This window comes from Trichosurus vulpecula, chromosome 6 (genome assembly GCF_011100635.1).
Source record: "Trichosurus vulpecula isolate mTriVul1 chromosome 6, mTriVul1.pri, whole genome shotgun sequence".
Taxonomy (NCBI): Eukaryota; Metazoa; Chordata; class Mammalia; order Diprotodontia; family Phalangeridae; genus Trichosurus; species Trichosurus vulpecula.
The window spans coordinates 196,465,948-196,489,386 of record NC_050578.1 but is presented as its reverse complement, the minus strand read 5'-3'; the positions used below and the strand labels follow the sequence as shown (position 1 = coordinate 196,489,386).

Below are 23,439 nucleotides of genomic sequence, written 5' to 3'. Positions count from 1 at the left end.
TCTTATACAGCTGGTGGTTTAATAGATGCTGTAATAAGGAAGGATCATAGATGCTGTACAAGGCCTGATCTAGAAGTGGGCCCATCAGAGTAAGTTATAGAAGCAGTCTACATGATGAAGGGGACTCTAGCTCTCTGTCTTAATAATTTATTCAGTCTGCATGGCTAAACTTTGATTACACTGGCCTGCTTAAATAGCCCTGGTTTAAGAAGGCTGCTATTACAAATATTTTCCAACATACTGTTACTAAGTACATTTAGGGCAAATAAAATATAGTAACTTGGTTGACCTGTAAAACTTATGCCTGCAATACCAGTGGCACAAATGAGTTCTACTGTTATTTTGTAGAGTCACAACACTTAGCTGTACAGATTTTACTAATGTATATGAACAGGAACACCTTCCCACCCCCACCCCCACCCCCCAAAAAATAAACCACACACACAGTGAAATATGTAGCCTTTTGGTCACTACTTCAAGACCTCTACTTTCAACTCCATATACATTTGTTAAGCGCCTGCTATGTGCCATGTCGTAGAAATACCAACTTCTGAAGCCTAGTGAGCTGTATTAAACCTTTAACTGTGTCCTATCACAGTTTTGTGGTGCTTTAACAAACTAGAACCAGAAACACTCATGTCATCATTTTTCGTCTTTTTTTTTTAAATTAAATTTTTTTCAATTGTCAAACATTTCCTTTACCCTCAGCTCCTCCCCCCTCCTAAATTTGGAAAAACATTATTAATTAAGTATACCTTAATTTAAAATTAAAGTATGCCTTAATTTTGGGCAGCTAATGGCCCTTTGGATAGTGTTAGGCCTGGAGTCATGAAAATTCATCTTCTGAGTTCAAATCTGGCCTCAGATACATGCTAGCTATGTGGTCCTGTTTGCCTCAGTTTCCTCAACTGTAATATGAGTTGGAGAAGGAAAAGGCAAACCACTTTAGTATCTTTGCCAAGAAAATCTCAAATGGGATCATTTGAGTTGGATCAAAGAGTTGGACACAACTGAAACGACTGAACAACACTAAAGCCCTAATTTCAGCTTTCTGGGAGGTTGTAGTTCAAATGTTCTACCAGACTCATTCCTACTTGAGGATCTGGTTGATCAGTATGAACTTACAGTAGGTAGAGATGTATGACTTTATCATCACAGATTTTGATTTGGTGTGGTGTAAAGGACCAGTGCAGAGGACTTACTCTACAAAATGGCACCTTGTTATGCCAAAAACTAAATATTAAAGGCACTTATCTAACAACTGCACCTTGGTTTCAAAACTTTATTGATTTGGCAAGATGTGGTATTAGTAATGATAACAATAAAAACTTTTGAAACCTGGCAATAATAATGCAATTTACATTTATATGGTGTTTAATTAATGGTGTACCAAGTATTTTAATAGCCATTCCATATGTTCCTCAATAGAACCCTGTGAGATGGGAAGTGTCAATACTGTTATTTTACAATGGAGGAAAACTGAGGCTCAAGGAAGAAGTGCCTTGATCAAGATCCAACGGTTAACAAAGAGGCAAAGCAAGGACACACAGCAAGGTTTTCAGACTCAAGTTAGTTCTTTTTCTGTGACACTGTGCTGTCTCCTTTCTTGACAAAAAACTTGTAGGGAGGAAGGCTATTTGCACACTAGTCATAGTGTCTTATAATTCCTTAAAACTACCTTTTATGAAGAATTTAGCACAGTTCCTTATATGCACTGGATGCTCAAAAATAAAGTTGTTGCTTGACTAATTATGTTGAGTTCACATTAATGTTTGAAGTACCTTGAATTTAAACTATAATATTTGAAAACGTAATTTTCTCTATTTATATTGACATTTTTTCTCTGAGAATCAAAACATTTTAAAAACCTCACTAAAAATGCAAACATTTCTTAATGAACACAAGACTACTTGCCTCTGGAGATTTCACACCGTCCTCTTCATTCTCCTCTGCCTTTTCATCATTCGCTTCCTTGCTATTATGTTCACCTGTAGAAAAGGCACAGTTCAGAGGAAATATTGCAATATACATTGGCCTGAGAAATCCTATTAACAACACCAACATCACTACCTCCCTAGCTTATGGAGAGCTATGCTGGTGGTAAAAATCACAAGCAAAATATCCAATTCATGTCTATACCATGGTAAAGGCAATTTAATTTAGCAGGACTAGGTTTAATAACCAAAATAAGGCAGCTGATTTTGCATAGATAAGGATCCAAATTAGAAACTAGTATTTCCCAATTCTAGACAGCCAAACAAAAGCATTCAAGTGTTTCCTATATTTTTAAAGGAAAATGATGAGCAACATAGCTAGGTGAAGATTTTTGTTAAGTAACAAACACAACTGACTAAAGATTACAGGTTGTTCAGAGAAGTGGCACACCTGGTGTCTGATTGCCTTAGCTCCTTTGAAAGTAGTTTAGGCTAATTATGTGTATGTGACTGATAAACTTACTTTGTTACTTACCCTTTTCTGCCACGGGCCTTGAGGCAGTATTTTTAATACTTTCTTGGCATATTTCTTTTGCACCTTCAGAACTCTCTTCCTATTCAGAATGTGAAAAAAAGTAAGAGTGCATCTTCTATTTTTCAAACCTGTTTTTTCATCTTACTCCATTTCTGATAAATTATAAAACACTCGTACTACATATAAATAGTCCTCCTACCAATATGGCATTTCAATAATGTCAACATACTATAAACTATATCCATCCAGAAAAGTGTAGAATCCCAACCCCACTGCAGATCACTCAGTTCTTCCCTAACTCCATGTTTTCAGAGAACCAATTAACTTAGGTGAAATGTATATCTGTAAATCTTTTTATTCCTTCACTTTTGGAGGCTGTTATAAGTAAGGCCAGGTTAAAACCTTCAGAATACAAAGATCACATAAAATCTGTATGCTACATTGCTCAGTGCAAACAGACTCCAGGCACTTAAACTCCCCTTTATTTCCATATACTAGGGAATTAAAACTGATTCTAATTAGTCCAATATCAAAACCGGTTTCCATTCCCTAAACATGTGCTTGGTGAGGAATGAAAGAGGAAACTATTCAAGGAAACCATGAGAATTCATCATAGATTTATTCTTTCAATTATTTGAGAGTTTAAATGTATTAGAGGTGTTTTTTTAAGTTTTATCAGTCATTTACATTTTAATTTATTTATATTGATGGTTAAGTACATTTGTCATAGTTAAATGACAAAGTAAATGGAAAGGTAAATATACTTTTGAGACATGGAAATTGAGGGAACAGGTAAACACACTCCTGAGAAGGAAAATGGGAGGAAAAAAAGGGAGGAGGCAAGTGAGGTTTCATTAGTTCTGTTCTGAGAAGTTACGAACAGTTCCAACAACCCAGCATCTACTCCATGTCTATTGTGCATAGTTTGATTACTCTAAGACAAATGCTGAGTATCCTGCCACTGGCAGTATCCTTTCATGGTTCGCTGAATTCATTCTCTCCCCACCCTTTCAAACTTCTCCTTTTCTAGCATTCATTTTTAGCAAATAACAAAGTTTTAAAATACCCAAATGCCTTATGAAAAAGATACCAGCTTTGAATGGAGATTGCATGATCTAAAATATAGTCAACTTTATGTTAACAGTTTCACCTTCCTAATTATATTTTCAGCTTCAAATGGAGATAGTAGCTCCAGCAGCTTTCTCAGAGTTGTTGTAAGAAATCTCTATGTAGCAGCTATTTTTATTATGTGGAAATAAAGTGGGCATTAGAACAAAAAAGGAATACTATAAGAATTCACAGTGATAGAAAATAGGACATGTAGGTAAAATACCTTTATAAGTGGTGGTTTTATTTCAGAACACTGACTCTGTACCACTTCTCTGCATGAGTCCAGGCTATCATCTGTAATTCAGTTTAGATAAAATCAGAGAAAGATAAACTTTAGGAGACCAATTACATGAAAAAAAAAAGAATTATTACAGGTCCAAATACAGTCTGATGCCTTTTAAAAAATTACCACAACTACTAGAAATATTTCTAAGCTATGAATTAAAGTGAAGTCAAAAGTGACGAGTATACATATGACCAAATTAGCAGCTGAGAACTGAATACTGGTTTTTGACTTCAGCAAAGGGTCATTGAAGGGAGTTTATAAAACCATAATGAACCTCTCAGGGATAATTCCTAATAAATGAGCATTAATTTTCAACTTTCTAGAAGCACCAGGGTCTTTTCTCTCTTGTGACTCTACAACAGTCTTAGAATGCATATGCAATAAATGAAATGATGACTTTCACCAACAAAACAAAAAAGGTGGGTAAATGCATACGTTGTTTTCATGTTAAAATCTAAAAATGCTTTCCAACTCTTGTCTAATCAGTTTGCAATTGTGCAGAAGAGCTACAAGGGAAAAAAAAACAACATAACTTTAAAAACAGAAATTCATGTAAAGGTAAAAGTTTTATTCTTTAAGACAGTGACAAGCCACAGGGACAGAGAGGAAATAGATGACATTATCGATCTTAAATTTCTAATTTTGACCTGTATTCAAATAGGCAATAGCTAGGTGGCACAATAAACTGGTTTGGGAACAAGGAAAACTCATCTTCCCGAGTTCAAATCAGGCCTGAGACACTTACTAGTTGTGTGACCCTGAACAAGTCACTTAACCCTGTTTGCCTCAGTTTCCTCATCTGTAAAATGAGCTGGAGAAGGAAATGGTAAACCATTCTAGTACCTTTGCTAAGAAAACCCCAAATGGGGTCATAAAGAGTTGGACACAACTGAAATGAATAAACAACAACAACAAATTCTCATAGGCAAGTTAGGAAAATATGGTTCTGATTGTACTACTCATATAGGTGAATACGATTGTGGTTTGATTACCAAACCAAAGGTCTGAGATCAGTCTGGGAAGCCAAGTACTAAGGATTACTTAGTATCTTTCATGATAACTTAAACAGAGAATCAACAGTATGTTTATCACGTGGATTTTATTAAATTAGGTTGTCACTAAATGTTAATATTCTAGAATGAAAAACATAATGCAGGATAAAAATACTATTATAAGAATGAGATAAAATTAAATATGAACAAGTGAGAAGTAGTCCAATTACAGGTTAAAAAAAACCCAGTAATATAGTAGCATGTGGCAGGGGTTCCCAAGTTTCTTATTTTGTGAACCCCTTTCAGAAAGAACAAGAAAAACTGACAATAACAACAGTGTTGTGAACCCCCATGGTAACTTAATATACTACTTATCATATTCTTTACTGCTTAAGATGCCATCAAGGAAGTTTTAGTTTGAACCCTGGTTCATCACTGCAAACCTTGGTGTACACCAGTCAGAAAAATTAGATATTGAAGGAGCAGAGCCAAGATGGCAGCTGCAAAGCAGGGACTTGCTTAAGCTCTCCCCCAGGTCCCTCCAAACACCTGTAAAAAATGGCTCTCAACAAATTCTAGAGCTGTGGAACCCACAAAATAGCAGAGAGAAGCAGGTCTCCAGCCCAGGAGAACCTGGATAATCGCTGGGAAGGGTCTATCACATGGTGCTGGAAGCGGAGTGCAGCCCAGTGTGGGCCACGCCAGGACCTACCAGACTGGGAAGTCCAGCAGAGCAGGCCTGAGGGCCATGAATCACTGAGCTGTGGCAGTTACCAGACTTCTCAACCCACCAACACCAAAGACCACAGAGCAGGTTAGTGGGAAAACTGCTAAATTGGGTTAGAGATCGGTCTGGCCCCAGCCCTGGGGGGTGGTAGAGGTGGCACAGTGATGGCAGCAGCAGCAGGAAGCTCCCTTGGCTGCTTCCAGAGCTCCAGCGTCAGCTGCTTTTGGAGTCCCTGGCTCACATGGTGGGAGGAATCAAGTAGCGGACCAGAGCGGGAGAGCAGGTCTTGCTTTGCCCTACTTGGATCTGGGGTGCAATCCTGGTTGACAATTCTTGGGGGAGGAGAAGCGCTGCTGTGGCAGAGCTTGTAATGACAGTGGAGTAGAAGTAGCTCTGAAAATGAGGGCAGGGAGTGCTTTGCTGGTGCAGAAGCAGGGTTCTCTTGCTTTGCCCTGCTTGGATTTGGGTTGGGGTCCTGGTTGCCTGTTCTTGGGGGAGGAAGAGCGTGAGTGTGACAGAGCTTGTAGTGAGCGTGGAGTAGAAGTAGCTCTGAAAACAGCAGCACAGCCCCTAAAGCTTGGGACAAAGTACTCTCTACTCTACAAGCAGTCACACCTTGACAAAAAGCTCAAGAGTAAAGTAGTTGGCTGGGAAGGTGACCAGGCAACGCAAAAGGACTCAGACTCAGACTCAAACTATAGAATCTTTTTTTGGTGACAAAGAATATCAAAACATACAGCCAGAAGAAGTCAACAAAGTCAAAGAGCCTACATCAAAAGCCTCAAAGAAAAATATGAACTGGTCTCAGGCCATGGAAGAGCTCAAAAAGGATTTGGAAAAGCAGAAGTAGAGGAAAAATTGGGAAGAGAAATGAGTGATGCAGGAAAACCATGAAAAATAAGTCAAGGACTTGCTAAAGGAGACTCAAAAAAATACTGAAGAAAATAGCACCTTAAAAAATAGACTAATTCAAATGGCAAAAGAGCTCCAAAAAGCCAATGAGGAGAACAATGCCTTGAAAAGCAGAATTAGCTGAATGGAAAAGGAGGTCCAAAAGATCACTGAAGAAAATACTACCTTAAAAATTAGATTGGAGCAAGTGGAAACTAGTGACTTTATGAGAAATCAAGATTTCATAAAACAGAACCAAAGGAATGAAAAAATGAAGACAATGTGAAATATCTCATTGGAAAAACCACTGACCTGGACAACAGATCCAGAGGAGAGAATTTTAAAAATTATTGGACTACCTGAAAGCCACGATCAAAAAAAAGAGCCTAGACACCATCTTTTAAGAAATTATCAAGGAAAACTGCCCTGATATTCTAGAGCCAGAGGGTAAAATAGAAATTGAAAGAATCCACCTATTGCCTCTTGAAAAAGATCCCAAAAATAAAACTCCCAGGAATATTGTTGCCAAATTCCAGAGCTCCCAGATCAAGGAGAAAATACTGAAAGCAGCCAGAAACAAACAATTTGAGGATTGTGGAAACACAATCAGAATAACACAAGATCTAGCAGCTTTTACATTAAGAGACTGAAGGGCTTGGAAGATGATATTCCAGAGGTCAGTGGAGCTAGGATTAAAACCAAGAATCACCTACCCAGCAAAACTGAGTATCATGCTCCAAGGAAAAATACGGACTTTCAATAAAACAAAGGACTTTCAAGCTTTCTCAACGAAAAGACCAGAGCTGAATAGAAAATTTGACTTTCAAACACAAGAACCAAGAGAAGCATGAAAAGGTAAACAAGAAGGAGAAATCATAAGGGACTTACTAAAGTGGAACTGTTTTATTTACATTCCTACATGGAAAGATGATGTGTGTAATTCATGAGACCTTTCTCAGAATCAGGGTAGTTGAAAGGAATATACATATACATAGACAGAGGGCACATGGTGAGTTGAATATGAAGGGATGATATCTAAAAAAATAAAATTAAATTAAGGGATGAGAGAGGAATATATTGAGAGAGAGAGAAAGGGAGAGTAGAATGGGGTAAATTATCTCACATAAAAGTGGCAAGAAAAAGCAGTTCTGTTGGAAGGGAAGAGGGGGCAGGTGAAGGGGAATGAGTGAATCTTGCTCTCATTGGATTTGACTTGAGGAGGGAATAACATACACACTCAATTGGGTATCTTACCCCACATGAAAGTAGGAGGAAGGGGATAAAAAAAGGGGGGGACGATAAAGGGAAGGCAGAAGAAGTAATCAAAAGCAAACACTTTTGATAAGGGTCAGGGTCAAGGGAGAAAACTAAATAAAGCAGGACAGGATAGGATGGAGGGAAATATAGTTAGTCTTTCACAACATGAATATTGTGGAAGAGTTTTACATAATGATACACATGTGGCTTATGTTGAATTTCTTGCCTTCTTAGGGAAAGTGGGTGGGAAGGGAAGAGGGGAGAGAATTTGGAACTTAAAGTTTTAAAAGCAGGTGCTCCAAAAAAAAAGCTGTTTTTGCAAGCAACTGAGAAATAAGATATACAGGGAATGGGGCACAGAAATCTATCCTGCCCTACAAGAAAGTAAGGGGAAAAGGGAGGGGAGGGAGTGGGGTGACAGAAGGGAGGGCTGACTGGGGAACTGGGCTATCAGAATATATGCCATCTTGGAGTGGGAAATGGGGAGAAAACTTGTAACTTAAAGTCTTTTGGAAATCAATGTTGAAAACGAAAATATTAAATAATAAAATAATTGTTTTGGGAAAAAAAAAAGAAAAATCAGTATTAGGGGTATGGACATTAGATATGTAACTGGGCAAGTCACTTCTTTGGGCTAGCTCCCTCACTTGTAAAATAAGAGGGTCAGATTAGGTAATGTTTCGGTTTTTCTCAACTTCATTGTATGATTCTAAATATAGGATGAAGTAGACAGGAGACAAAGACCTTGGTGTCATAAATGACAAGTTAAATAAGAGCCACTAATAACAGAGCTGTTGAAAGCATGGCCTGGTGGAAAGAGCTGGAGTCATTCTCATTCCCAATAGGAAAAGAACTTAATAAATGGTTAGTAAATGGCTGGAATTCAAATATTAACTAGTATCTATGAATGGTAATGTTCTGAACACCACTGAGCACAGTATTAATGGGAGCATAGATAATTGTAGATCACTAGGACAATCCATGCATTGGGTTTTTATGTCTAAATTGTTATTATGTGCCAGAATGGAAGAGAAATTATGGAAGCAGATAATTATTCAAGTGGCATCCTTCCTTTAACTACAAAAAAATAATTTTATCATGAGTCAAATGGTTGGAAGGAACTTAGAAGCTATCTAATCCAAAGAAGAATATCTTCCATAGACATCTTTAACAACTTGTCATCCAGCCTTTCCCTGAATAACTCTCTAAAAAGTCTATTTTACCCTAAGATAGTCTTTCCCACTTTTAGATAGCTCTAATTATTATAGTTTTTCCTAATATAGAAGTGAAATCTGCTACAATGTAACTTCTCTCCAATGCTCTTAGTTCTTCCCTGTTGGGCCATATGGCAAGGTCTAATCCCTCCTCTACAGGATAACTCTTAAAATACTTGAAGACAGCTTTCTTTTTCCCACTGCCAACTCTTGTCTTCTCAGGCTAAACATGCCCCATTTCGTGAACAAATTAGCATAGTTTTGACTTTTTTTAATTACCATGCTTCCAGTCTACCTACCTCTGGATGCACTCTAATTTGTCAATGTCAAGGCCCAGAACTGAAAACAATAGTCAAGATATATAGTCTGACTAGTACTGAATGCAATGGTGCTATTACCAGCCATATTTCAGATGTTCTTAAAGAAGATTAAGATTACATACACGTAAAGAATATGAAAAGTTGGGGAGCACCCAGTTTGGCCAGAGGTCTTCCTAAACTCAAATGACCTTGGGAGACTGAGAGAATTGTAAGACTAATCTGGTGAATGGGTGGGGTTCAACTGTACTATAAGAAATAAGGAGGATCTTAGACCTCCTAGGCAAGTATGGAAAAGAACTACACCTTCAGGTCTGTGTGTAACGCAAAGAAATGACTCATATACATTGATTCTCTGTCCTATTTATCAACCAATTAGTACAATATTTTAAAGTATTGAAAATGGTAACAAACGTAGAGGGTTGACCAGTTGGAGAGGCAGAGATAGACTCGTTAAGCCCAGAAGACGGCAGCAACTGGGGAAATGGTGGAGTAGCAAAAATTTTTCAACCCAGTTAAAGAGAACCAGGGAAGAGGCATGCTATAGCTATACATACACATGGCCACAGAAGAAAACATGTGGCTGAGCGTTGGGAGTTCCTGGACAAACATCAAAAAATCCTGGATGGAAGATCAAGTGTGTGACCTCAGAGTTAGATTAGCAGGAAGAGACTGAACCATGATATTAAGGATCCAAATGCTGGGGTTCATGGCTGTCTTTTGTTTGTATTGAAAATTACTGGACTGTGTAGATTAATGGGAATGGAGGGGTTACCTTTCTAGCAACTTCAAGTTCATTTTCCTCCTAGAGTAGTTCTAACACCTAGGGTAGTATTTAAGGCAGGAGTATTATTCAGGTCCTCAGTGAGATGGTAGGATTTACTGGAACGTTGGGGATTTCTTCTTTAGCAATATGAAATTTGTTTCCCTTCTGAGATAAGTACAAAGCTTTAGGACACTGTCATCAAGCTTAAGGCCTGTAGAGGTTCACTTGGTGAAGGTGAAAATGAAGAGGAGTTGTATTGACTACTTGCGAGTTACTGTAATTTCTTTGTGGTGCTTTGCATTTTTGGTATGGTGAAGTAAGAGCTATTCTATACGTGCTCAGCTGCATTTGTGGGAGCTAGGGCCCTTTTATTCATACTTATGAATGAAACCTAGGCAAACTATATTCCAAGTTTCCCAAAGGAAACTCTGAGAAGGGGCAAGCCAAAGATATATGATTTTGGTGAAATCTTCAAGACTGAACCTATTCCATGAAAGCCCAGAGTCTGGAGTTCTAGTCAATAGATTACTTGAAAATAATAAAACATCCCAATGAATTTTAATTACCTAGCTCATCTTCTGAAAAAGAAGAATGTTTTTTCCTTTTTCTCATAGGCATGTTATTTCCATCTTCTTGGCAAGGAAATTCTACCTGTAATTAAAAAGGAGCATGACAAATGAGGGAAGAGGATTTGGATCCTGAGTCACTGGAGTGACACAGCTATATTATTAGCAACATCTAGATTCTAAAACGGATTTATAAGAGCTGAAAAAAAATCTAGAAATTTGTCAACTTAATTTGAATATGCCTTCCATATAGCATGCTGAAAAGTACTGAGACTGTTTTTTCCATTTCTGAATCTAAATACTTAAAATACCTAGATCTGTGTTAAGTCAAAATGCCTAACCTATATGCAGATGAACTACTTAGAGATGTACAATGTAGGCATAATTATTCACATTTATGTAATACTTTTAAGTTCAAAGTGCTCTAACCCCTTGGGAGGGAAGTACAAATATTATCTTTATTTTATAGATGAGAAGGCTGACACTAAGTGATTAAGCATCTAATTTTATGGTCCCACAAATAGTGGGCCTTAGAACTAGGTATATTCAAACAATCCTTAATTGCTGTCGTGCTTAAAGAATTGCTATGTTCAAAAATTCATTTTGTAAATATGTCACAGTGTATAGGAATATGCACTAGACTGTGAGCTAGGAGACCTGTGTTCTAATCTTAACTTTGCTCTTGATGAATGATGAAACCTTCAACAAGTTGCTTCTTCCGTCTTATTTATCAAATCAGCAGAATGAATTAGATGACTAAGTTTTCTTTCAGCTCTAAAGTTCTATGTTCTATTTAAATTATGTCAAGAAACTGAGTCTCTCACTCATATTTTTAAAGCTTCAGTTTAATAGAATAACCTACCTCTTCTTGAGCTTTCACTTCAATGGTCTGACTTTGTACAACTTCCAAGATGTCCTTTTCATTGGCAGGTCTGTCTACTGACAATTAAATGTAAAAATTATTAGTCATTCACTCTAATGACCATTATGAGGCTTGGGAAGCTAAAGTAACAAGCTCTTCAGAATTGCAAATGGAAATAAACTCTCCTTTCACTCAACTCTTGAAATTTCTGTTGGAATCTGGCTCATGTCCAGTAGTAGTACTTCAGTAGTTTTGTATGAACTTATCATGTAATATTTCATACTGTAGTTATTTGTATTGGTGTCATAACACAGTCCACCTACTAGACTATAAGTTAGATGACTGAAGAATTATCTACACTTTGTACTTTCTTCAAAGGTTAGTATGTTGCCATGTAAAGTACAAACAATTGTTATTTGTTGTTGTGACAATTGTTCCACTGGTGGCCTCCACAGTCTGCACCTAACAGAGTTTTTTATTTGAATTTAAAAGTTGCATAGGAAACTGATGGACAAAATGAAAAGCTGTGAGAATACCCGAGAGAACTGACTGCCCCAAGTGTACTCCTTGTCTCAGCTGCAGGTATACAGAGGGTCAGGCCCACAAGCTTCAAGTGAACTCAAGCAGGGTTGACAGCAGATCACTCTCTCAACCTTCAATCTTGTTGTGAAGAGGACTCATCTTTCCTCTTGGTAGAATGGGAAGCACCAGTGTTGCTCTTCTTCCTGACTTTCCCTTTCTATCTCAGCAGGCTGTTTGCATGGCCTTTTAGCTAGGACTCTCCTTAGCCTGATTAGGGTAGGAGGATGGGTTTCTAAATTCCAAGTGGTATCAATGTACTGTGTCGTAATGGAAGCAAGGCCCTTGTCTTAATTGGTCTATCTCCTCCCATGCCTTAGGCAAGGTGCTCTGCATATGGTAGGTTCATGATAAATGTTTGTTACATGAAATAGTTGTATCTATTTAAGGAAAGGCATGAACCTTATGGTAGTAAATAAATAAAAAAGCTGTTAACTTGGAGAAAACAAGTTTTAATGTAAATCATTTTTATTCTGAAATTTATTTACCTTTTATTTCATCCATGTTTTCCGAAAGCTTTGTTTTCCTTTCCTTGCAACTGTGAATGTCTTCATTTGTTTCTAAGTCTGAGTTTTTCACCTAAAATGAAGCATATAAAGTCATTTAATACATATCATTCTCTTTAAGAGATTAAAACTGAAAACAATTTTAAATAACTTTCAATCAATTATAAATGGAAAAGAACGGAGTGAACATTTTTTTTCCATCTCACACAGAATCTCTAGACCTCTGAGCACAAACTGTCTTCCTTTTCAGTAGGATACTTTTGCTCAAAGAATTTCTCTTGACTGTTTTTAAAAGAGTTAAGGGGAAACACTATTTACAGTCGAATAAGGAAAGTCACTTTCTTAAACCCTCCTTCCTCCAACCTTATTCATTTTACCCTTTGCCTTCAAAACTCTGAAGGGTAGAAGTATGATCTGTGGGTGAAATTTCTCATTTTTAAAACAAGGGGACTGGATTAGGTGACTTCTAAATTCCTTCTAGCTTTAAGATACTATAATTTAGCAATCAGCTACAAATTGGGCTTGTTATGTAAGATACACATAGGACTATTTTAATTTTGAAATTGGGTCTTAAACTTGTTTCATATATTTTAAAGTATATCATGGAAGGTATCAAATTAGCCAACTTGAATATTTCATTTTCTTACTTTGGTAGCTTTTCAAAGCATCAGTTTGAAAATACCTACAATCATAACGTAGTCTAAAATCCAAAAGAACAATGCTATACATTCAGAATCACGATTTTATCTAAAAAATATTTAAGCCAACTGGCTTCCATGATATAGAAATGATAAACCTAATTCTCAGCTTGGCTAAGTATAAGTACACATTTTAAGAAATGTCAGTTGGATGTTTACCTTTATTCTCAAGAGATATAAATTCCTGGGGTATCCCTAAACATGACACAAAACGTAAAAAAAAAAATTCCAACAAACAGATTCAGTAATTAAAAGACTTACATTTGTTGACTTATTCTCCAATGCTGTAATTTTCTGTGGTTCAGCTGTTCAAAAACAGAATTAAAACATTTTAAGGAAATTCAATATTGTAGCACAAGTTGTAAAGTCTCCTGTCCTTCAATCAATCAATTAGCATTTACTCTGTGCCAGACACTGTGGATGAAAAAGGAAAAATCAAACAGCCCACGCCCTCAAGGAGCTTTTATATTCTATAGGGGGAACAACATGTACACATAAGCACACAGAAAGCATATACAAAGTAATGAGAGAGAGGTACTGACAACTGAGAGGGATCAGGAAAAGATTTTTAAATAGCATAAATGTATATGCCACAAACTCTACATTTTTAGTATAACAACCATGGTTTGTAGTCCTAGAGGAATTTAAACTGAAATTGTTGATGAATAGAAGCATGGGAGAAAGTCAAAACAAAATACCTCAAACAAGTAAACAAAAGAATCAAAGAATTAAGGTGGAGTCTCAGAAGTCATTCTAGGCCATCTCATCTATATAGGAAAGATTTTATAGATGAGGAGACTTAGTCCCAGCACATTTTATACCCTTAAGTTATTGTGTATCCTTCTTTTTCTTTATTTTTTGTCTTTGTATCCTCAGCACCTAGCATAAATAGGGAGAGGGACAGGACCAGTGATTTCACTGGAACTTCAGTGGCAGTAAACTCCCTACCAATGTAAACTTTCTACCAATGTAGGCTGGCACCTTTTCTGAAACGTATAATCTTAGACAGTAGCCTAGAGTAGTAGTGTCAAACTCAAATAGAAACAGGGCCATTAAACTTCACATAAGGATCCCTGTGACTGCAAAGACTGAGAAAATCATACAGTAACATTATTTGTGTTCTATCATATTTTTATTTATTTGTTAAATATTACCCAATTACATTTTAATATGGTTCCAGCTACATTCTGTGGGGGTGATGATGATCTGTTTTTGACACCTTTGGCCTAGAGCAAGGCTGTCCAAAATGTGGCCCACAGTGCGATTTATGCGGCCTGCCTAGAAGCATAGAAATTTACATAAATGCTTTAGTAAACGAAGCCGAGCTACTGCAGAGCTCTCAAAATGGCAAATCAAAATATAGTGTCTATTTTTTCAATAAAAACCTAAGGTTGGAGAGCCCTGGCCTAGAGCATTCAGAGGTTAAGTTACTTGCTCAGGGTTGTTGTACAGTCATGTGTCAGAAGTGAGACCTGAACTCAGGTCTTCCTGGCTTCATGGCTAGCCTTCTATTCATGAAGCCAGAAACGAATACATCTCATAATCTTTTAAAAAATCAACTGAGAAGTAGGCCTAAAAACTCAAAAACGCAATGATCTGTTTACAGTCTCTGGAACCTGGACTAATAGACCTGCTGTTCAGGCTCAACAATGACAGAAAATACATTTTTCTCTTCAACAACTTCCTATTACATAAGCAGATTTTTTTGTGAACTGCACCTTAACACAGTGAAGTGAGTTGAACTACATCCTGATTCTGAACGAAACATTTTAGAAATCCTGAAATCTATCACTGAAACTTATCAAGTGGATTATTAATTATGTATCTTGAAAGACTTGAACCAATACAGCCCCAACATCCTGAAAATCTGTCTGATTCTGGATAACTAACAAACTTCAAGGGTTCTTGAAATGCTAGCATTAGGGAAAAAAAAAACCCAAATCTTATAGTAGTTTCATAGTTTGGGGTGGGGGAAGGGGAAGCATTGCTGCTTCTTTTAAGACCATTATATCTGTGATGATTTTCTATGTAAAACTAATAAACTTATTTGTTATATTACAAGAAATGGATTAAAAAAGCTGCTTATGCTCAATGTCACATACTTCCTTCTCAAGCACTGACAGTCAGGCTTCTATTAATTTTCTGAAAATAGCTGTCTCCAAGATCACTAAGGAACTCTTAATTACAAACATAACAGCTTCTTTTGAAATCATCTTTCTCCTCTTTGCAGCATCCAACTGCTGACCTCTTCTTTTGGGATACTGTCTCCTTCCTTGTCTTCTCAATGATTTATTCTCCTAGTACCCACCCTATGGGATTTTTTTGGTCACTGATACCACCATTGGTGTCATCCTTGATTCCTTTCTTTCCTTTAATCCTCGTTTAAATCAGTTACCAAATCTTGTGGATTTTTTTTTTTTAACTTTCATGACAGTCTCACTCTCTCATCATCCTAATCTAATAGGCCCTTATCATCATCTACCTAGAGTGGTCTTCTAACATATCTTTCTCTTTTTCTTTCCACTCCAATTCTTTATAACACTAATCTTTCTTATGCTTAAATCTAGGAATATGATTCTACCATTCAAAATCCTTCACTGACACCTACTGTCTAAGTAAAATTTAACCAACTGTGCCTGACATTTAAGGTATTCTATAATCTGGTACAGCCTTAATTCCTCTATTCTTTGTTTTAACTGAACTTGTGCCCTGTGCTATATATTTCCTTATCTTTTTGCCTCTAGCTCATGGCATTTCCTCTCTTCCTGTTCACCTCTATTAAATTTCTACCCAGTCCTTTAAAATCCAACTCAAATGAGAACCCTTCCAAGAAGCCTTCCCTAAGCCCTCTTTTAAGGGAATCAATGCCCTTTCTTTCCCTGCACCTCCCACAGTGCTTTGGTGGTACCTATTTTATGTATTTATTATATACTGTTTCCTACTGTACCTTTTTTTTTGCTTATATGTCATATCCATCTACTAGAGAAAGTTCCATAAGGGTAGGGACTATGTTTATTTAAGCTTATTATCTCCCTAGGTATCTAGTGTAGCTTCTGCACACAAATGGCACTTCAATGTTTGCTAAACTGAATTGAAATAAACAATTTAAAATTGCTTTTTGCTTTGAATCTATTAAACACAAAATAAAGTATTATTAATCTTATGTTGTGGTACAAGACAACAGAAATCAGGAGATGCAGCTTCTAGTTGTGGCTCTGCCAAACCAATTGTGTGAAAGAAAAGTTACTAAATTTCTTTGTGTGTATTTCATCACCAGCAAAAGGAGAGGAATTTGCTTGTATCAGAGGTTCTTAACTATTTTTGTTAAGGTTAAAATCTTCATGCTTCCCCCACTACAACTATGGCAGTCTGGTGAAGCTGACATGATCTCAGAATGTTTTTAAAAGCATAAAATATAATGAATTTGTGATATATACGATATATTTCAAACATATATTGTGGTGTCTATCCCATAGGATTATTATGAAGATTGAAGGAGATATATGTATATAAAGTACTTAGCAAACTCTAAAGTGTTCTAGAAATATCAAATATTATGACTATGATTATAAGAAAGAATATTGATAAGCAAGATGACCAGAAGAGTGAGGGTATTATCAACTATTCTCTAAAGACTATCTATAAGAACTGGGGGATTGTTTGCTTGAAGATGATAAATGATGGGAAGGGAATCATGGGAGCTATCTTCAAATATTTGAGACTGTTTCAAAGAAGGGAGAACTAGGAGCAATGTACTGAAATTATAGAAAGGAAGATTTTGCTCATAAGGAAGACTCTGGTGTAAGGACTGCTTCAATAGACAAGAAGGCTCCACATCCGTGGAGGTCTTCAAGGAGAGGAGGGATGACTACTTATAAGGTGTATTCCAGAGGTGATTTCTGCTCTTATGTGGGTTGACCTAGACATCCGATGGCAATGGTGTGCTGGTAAGTGCTGCCTACTCTAATCCTGAGACTCCATGCACTATAAACTGAAGGAAGAGCTTTACTTTCTGATCTAAAGAAAAAAGTTAACATTCACAGACATCAAGCATATTTGTGAAGAATATGAAGACTTTAATTTGATGTTAACTCCAAATATTAAATAGGACAGGAAGAGGGACTAGACCTATGATTTCATTGGTGTGGGGAACTCTGCTCTAGACAGTTCGATGGCCAAGTGGATAAAGCAAGGAAGTTGGAATTAGGCAATGCAGTCTCAGACACTTGATGTGTGACCCTGGGCAAGTCATTTAACTGCTCTCAGTTTTCACAACTGTAACAATAGTGCCTATATCTCACGGTTGTTTTGAGGATCAAATGTGATACTTGTAAAGTGTTTAGCACAAGGCATGGCACATAGTAGGTGCTATATAAATGCTAGTTATTATTAGCATTACTATTAACTCCCCAGTGAGAAACACCCCTCCCTCAGTGCCGGTTGGCAACTTTTCTGCATTTATGATCTTAGTGAGGTCTTTAGAGCACTGAGTGATAAAGTAACTTGACCAGGGTGACACAGTCCTATTTAAGGGACAGAACTTGAACTCAGGTCTTTCTGGCTCTGAGGCTAGATCTCTGACCCTCATATCATGCTGTTTCTTTTAGTATGTGAAACCTGTGTCAGAAAGATCAAAATAGCTGACTATTTAAAGTGGTATATCAATCAGAAGAACGATGTAGTTGTTTGTTCTCTCTTTTTATTTCCATTTCTCTAATGGGGAATTGTAACCCTCCCTGTGGTTCTTTTCCTCCCTTCAACCTGCAAAAAAAAAAATCCTTGAGTTGAAAGAGCCAACAAGGAATTTACCAATAAGAACAGAAAGTACTATAAAGTCATAATTTTTTCCTCAAAACTATACTTGAGAGCTGTGATCTTGGAGATGCCTCCCTGCCCTCTTTGGAGCAGGCACAGAGGATTCCATTTAGTTTTCCAATGCTACAACATCATCAACTTAAATATTCTAGATGTGACTAATCCTATTCTGAAAAATTAGCAGTATGGGATTTGAAGTACTCAAAGGGCAGAAGCTTGATTTAAGTTCCAAAATATGTCAATGGCAGAACCAGAACTCTTAACTTACTTGTTGAATTCATTTAATTTTGCTCAATTTATAAGTACATTTGCTTTTAATGTTCTAAGACAAATCCTAGTAAATTAAGATCATTAAAAATCTTTTGCTTATTTACAATAACTGTGATAATTTTAAATTATTACCACCTGGATTATTTATGGGCAAATAAATTATAGGTAAAAGAAATCTTTTGTTTTGTTACTAAACTTTTTTCATTTGTACCATGTGTTTTTATGATGAAATCTATGCAAATACTAACTGTCCTGATGTTAGTAATCAGCAGAAAGTCCTTTTAATTTTAGTAATTATAAAAATTTTTGAGTGAACATTTCTTAAATGATTCTAGTAATGAAAATAAGTAACCAATAATTGTCATATTTTATAACATCATAATCATATCACCACTTAACATAATTAATAAGGAGTATAATAAATTCCTTGAAGGGATTACATCTTATATTCCTCTTGTATTCCCTATGGCTAATAGCAAGTCAGGCAGAGTTATGAGTGCTCAAAAAGTACTTGTTATTAATCTCCGCTTTCTAGAGAAAATGTTAAGCCACAAAGTAGTTATCTGACTATCCTTAGCGTCATCTTTTGAATTACACCATCTATGTGAGATTATGATATGGGGTCCTTGTTCTTTCATTTAATATATACATATACATACACACACACACACATATATACGTATCTGACTTTCAGCAAATCATTTAATTTTTCTGAGCTTAAGTTTTTTTAATCTGTAAAAAAGGAATAGCTGTTTTAATGTTACTCTTTTTTGAAATTAAATATATACTTTAAAAAAGGAAATAAAAAAATACCTACCCTACCTAGTTCAATGACTATTGTGAAGATCAAATAAAATGATGGATATGAAATTGCTATATAAGCTTTAAAGTGCTATAAAAACACTTTGAAGACACCATTATGACTCCTCTCTTTTTTCCAATGGAAATGAGACAGAAATTGTCCTGTGACCAGTTGCTATCCTATTATTTTGTATACTTAATGTCCTGCAAACTATTGTACTGGTAGGTAAAAACGCATTATTATTGTTGCTGTTACAGCTCAGATATCCAATCTAAAGCTTTTTATAATTCTTTTTGCTTCTGAGTGTATCTAAGCATCCCTTCTGTACTTGCAGACTGTCTTCTTCTTTAGTAGATAACATTTTTTTTTGCATTAAAATATAAATTTATTTAACATATTTAGTTTTCAGCATTGATTTTCACAAGAGTTTGGATTACAAATTTTCTCCCCATTTCTACCCTCCCCCCCACTCCAAGATGGCATATATTCTGGTTGCCCTGTTCCCCAGTCAGCGCTCCCCTCTGTCACCCCACTCCCCTCCCATCCCCTTTTCCCTTACTTTCTTGTAGGGCAAGATAAATTTTTACGCCCCATTGCCTGGGTATCTTATTTTCTTGTTGCATGCAAAAACATTTTTGTTTGTTTTTGAACATCTGTTTTTAAAACTTTGAGTTCCAAATTCTCTCCCCTCTTCCCTTCCCACCCACCCTCCCTAAGAAGTCAAGCAATTCAACATAGGCCACATGTGTATCATTATGTATAACCCTTTCACAATACTCATGTTGTGAAAGACTAACTATATTTTGCTCCTTCCCACCCCATCCCCCTTTATTGAATTTTCTCCCTTGACCCTGTCCCCTTTCGAAAGTGTTTGTTTTTGACTACCTCCACCCCCATCTGCCCTCCCCTCCATCATCCCCCCCATTTTTTTTATAGTAGATAATATTTTAATAGCATCACTACTATTACAAGTTAAAATATTATACAAGAAAGATCTTAACATCACTGATAATCACGATGGTGTGGTTACTGATCTAGAGCCAGGCATTCTGGAGAATGAGGTCAAATGAGCCTTAGGCTAGTGGAGATGACGGAACTCAAGCAGAACTATTTAAAATTCGAAAAGACGATGCTGTTAAAATGCTGCACTCAGTATGCCAGCCAATTTGGAAAAAAGTGGCCAATGGATTGGAAGAGATTGCAGTTTACATCTAAATCCTAAAGAAGGACAATACCAAAGAATGTTCTTCACCTCTCTCTCTCTCTCTCTAACAAGGAACAAATGCAGGTTTATTTAGTCATAGCAGAAGGATTTTCAACCAGGTATGCACTTAGAACCTTTTGAATTGAAACAGCTGAGCAAAATCCCATTGTGATTCAAACATTCTTCGGCTGCTTTGTACTCAGGGTGTGAGGAAGTGATGTCAATTGTCTAGGTCTCAAGCAAAGTCTTGGTATTATTTAAGGAAAAACTAGCCTAATCTGCATGGAGGGAAAAGGGTCAGGCTATTGCTCCTGCCACACAATATTTTTTGCTGTAACGTTTCTTTTCTAGCTCTAGTACTGACTATGCCAGACTTTTTGCATCACAGAGATCAAGGTTGTCTAATAACAGTTCTAAAGCTATTTAAGTGGTAGGTCACTTAGAAGACTTTAGGCTCTTTTGGATTTGTTAACATAGGAGAAGGATCATAAGCTGTGGCCTTTCTCTCAGTTGGAGTCATCATTTAGCTAAGAGTACAGGGCCCTGTGGCTGTTCTTTCCATGCAAGATTTTGTAGCTAGCCAATCCAACATGGAAGTCCCAAGTAGTAACTAAAAATCAGACACATCCAGCAGCTATGCCACAGGCGAATGTGACCCTGATAGGGCAAATGCTCTAAAGAAATGGAGTAATGTCTAAACCCAAACTGGGTTCATTCCACACGGCAGCAACATTATGCTTAAGATTCTGCAAGCTAGGCTTCAATATGTGAACCAAGAGTTAACCAGAAGAGCAAGCTGGTTTTTGTAGAGGCAGAGGAACTAGAGACCAAACTGCCAACATTCACTGGTTTATGGAGAAAGCAAGAAAGTTCCAGAGAAACATTTACTTCTGCTTCAGTGACTACACTAAAGCTTCTGACTGTGTGGATCACAACACAATGTGGCAAGTCCTCAAAGAGATGGGAGAATCAGATCATCTTGCTTTGTATGGGCCAAGAAACAACAGTTAAAACTGAACATGGAACAACTGAATATTGTCAACTTATTTAACCTATATGCAGAGTACGTAATGCAAAATACCAAGCTGGATGTATCAAAAGCTGGAATTAGGGTTTCTGGTAGGAATACCAACAATCTCAGATATGCAGATGATGCCACTCTGATGGCAGAAAACGAAGAGGAATTAAGAAGCCTCTTGATGAGGGTGAAAGAGTAGTGTAAAAGCTGGCTTGAAGCTTAACATAAAAAACCCCCAAGAACTTGGCAATTGGCCCATCACTTCCTGGCAAGAAGAGAGAGAAGAAATGGAAGCAGTGTCAGATTTTATATTCTTGGACTCAAAGATCACTGCAGAGGGCAACTGCAGCCATGAAATTTAAAGATGCTTGTTCCTCAGAAGAAAAGCTATGGAAAATCTGGAAAGCATACTAAAAAGCAGAGATACCATCTTGCTAAAGGTTCACATGGTCAAAATTATAGTTTTTCCAGTAGCAATGTATGGCTGCGAGAGCTGGACTACAAGGAAAGCTCAGCAACACAGAACAGACACCTTTGAATTGTAGAGCTAGAGAAGACTTTTGAGAGTCCCTTGGACAGCAAGGAGATCAAATCAGCCAATACTTAAAGAAATTAATTCAGGCTGGAATTCAATGGAGTTAGAATATCACTGGAAAGTCAAATACTGAAGCTGAAGCTTAAATACTTTGGCCACACAATGAGAAGATGGGACTCACTGGAAAAACCCTGATGTTGGGAAAGACGAAGGCAAAAGGAAAATGGGATGGCAGAGGATGATATGGATACTGTCATGGAAACAATGAACATGAATTTGGACTTCAAGAGACAGTGGAGGGCCTGGCATGCTGTGCTCCACGGGGTTACAAAGTGTTAAACACGACTGACTGAATGACTGACTGAACAACAATAGCCAAAACTTCTGCAAGTGGCCAAAAAGATCAATTTACAACCTGCTGTCTTATCCACAATAAATACTCTTTCCAAGATGTAAATCTCTATGTACTTCTTATTATAATGAAGAAACCAGGATAAATGACTGGAAAACTTAAAGCTATATATAACAATTCTATTAATGCAAGAGTTAGACATTTATTCAAATCTTAAATTAGTCATAGATTAAATACAGAAAATTCAATTTAGTCAAGCATCAAAGAATACTTGTTTGCAGTTCCCGAACTATGCTAACAAGCAGTTTAAAAAGGAATAAAAGCATAAATATAGTAAGGTGAAGTTATTGTTTCTTCACTTTCTCACTAAAATAATTTTACCAAGAGTAATCAGTATCACAGGAAATCAGTAAGGAAAGGAAAATAAAAAAAAAAGCCAAAGAATTAGATATAGGAGACAATGAACTATACTCTATATTGCTTCCCACATACTTGTATATATTGTTCTATAAACATTTCCTAGGATGTGTGGTGTCAAAGTTCCCTTGCAACGCCAAGATCCTATGATTCTAAAGTGGACAGCTGGCTGGGTAAATGAATATTGTTTATACTATTTTGAAGAATGTTCAATCCTGAAAAATTGAAAGCATTTTACAAGTATGGAGTATGAAATAACGAAAGGATGGAAACCTGTTTAAAGTTCACAAACGATCTCAATGGTAGAACCAGAATTCAACTTTAATTTGGTATAATGAACATCTCTCACTCAACACTGAGAAGAAATTAAACCAAATTAGTCTGTTTTGTCACCTTAATTCACAAATCCCTTGTAATTTTGCTTTAGATTGTGTCACTCAACTGAAATTGTTCTCTTCAAGGTTACCAATGATTACTGTCAAATAGGAGGGTCTCTTCAAAGTCCTTATCTTTCTTAACTTCTCTGCAGGATTTGGCACTGCTGGCACCATTCCCTGTAGGCATCTTCTCCCTGGGTTTTTGAGACTGCTCTTTCCTTGTTCTCCTATCTGTCTAGACACTTTTCAGTTTCCTATGGGGGATTATTATCTCTATCCCTTATCCCTGTCTCTTTGTGTGCATATATCCCAGGGCTCTGTTCTGGGCCTGTTCTCTATACTTGCTCTTAGGTATCTCAATAGTATTAAAGCATTAAAGTATCTCTATTTAGGTAACTATTGGATTTCT

General features: G+C 36.8%; 1 protein-coding gene across 1 annotated transcript in view; it reads right to left on the bottom strand.

Annotated features, from left to right (window-relative positions):
- BOD1L1 (biorientation of chromosomes in cell division 1 like 1) overlaps positions 1-23,439 on the bottom strand; it is a 92,302-nt gene that overhangs the window by 26,790 nt on the left and 42,073 nt on the right. Inside the window, exons 13-19 of the mRNA XM_036765071.1 lie at positions 13,502-13,545; positions 12,525-12,615; positions 11,458-11,534; positions 10,596-10,680; positions 3,803-3,873; positions 2,470-2,548; positions 1,915-1,988 (exon numbers count right to left, since the gene is read on the bottom strand). Coding sequence (XP_036620966.1) covers positions 1,915-1,988; positions 2,470-2,548; positions 3,803-3,873; positions 10,596-10,680; positions 11,458-11,534; positions 12,525-12,615; positions 13,502-13,545 — 521 coding nt within the window. The remainder of the gene's footprint in view (positions 1-1,914; positions 1,989-2,469; positions 2,549-3,802; positions 3,874-10,595; positions 10,681-11,457; positions 11,535-12,524; positions 12,616-13,501; positions 13,546-23,439) is intronic.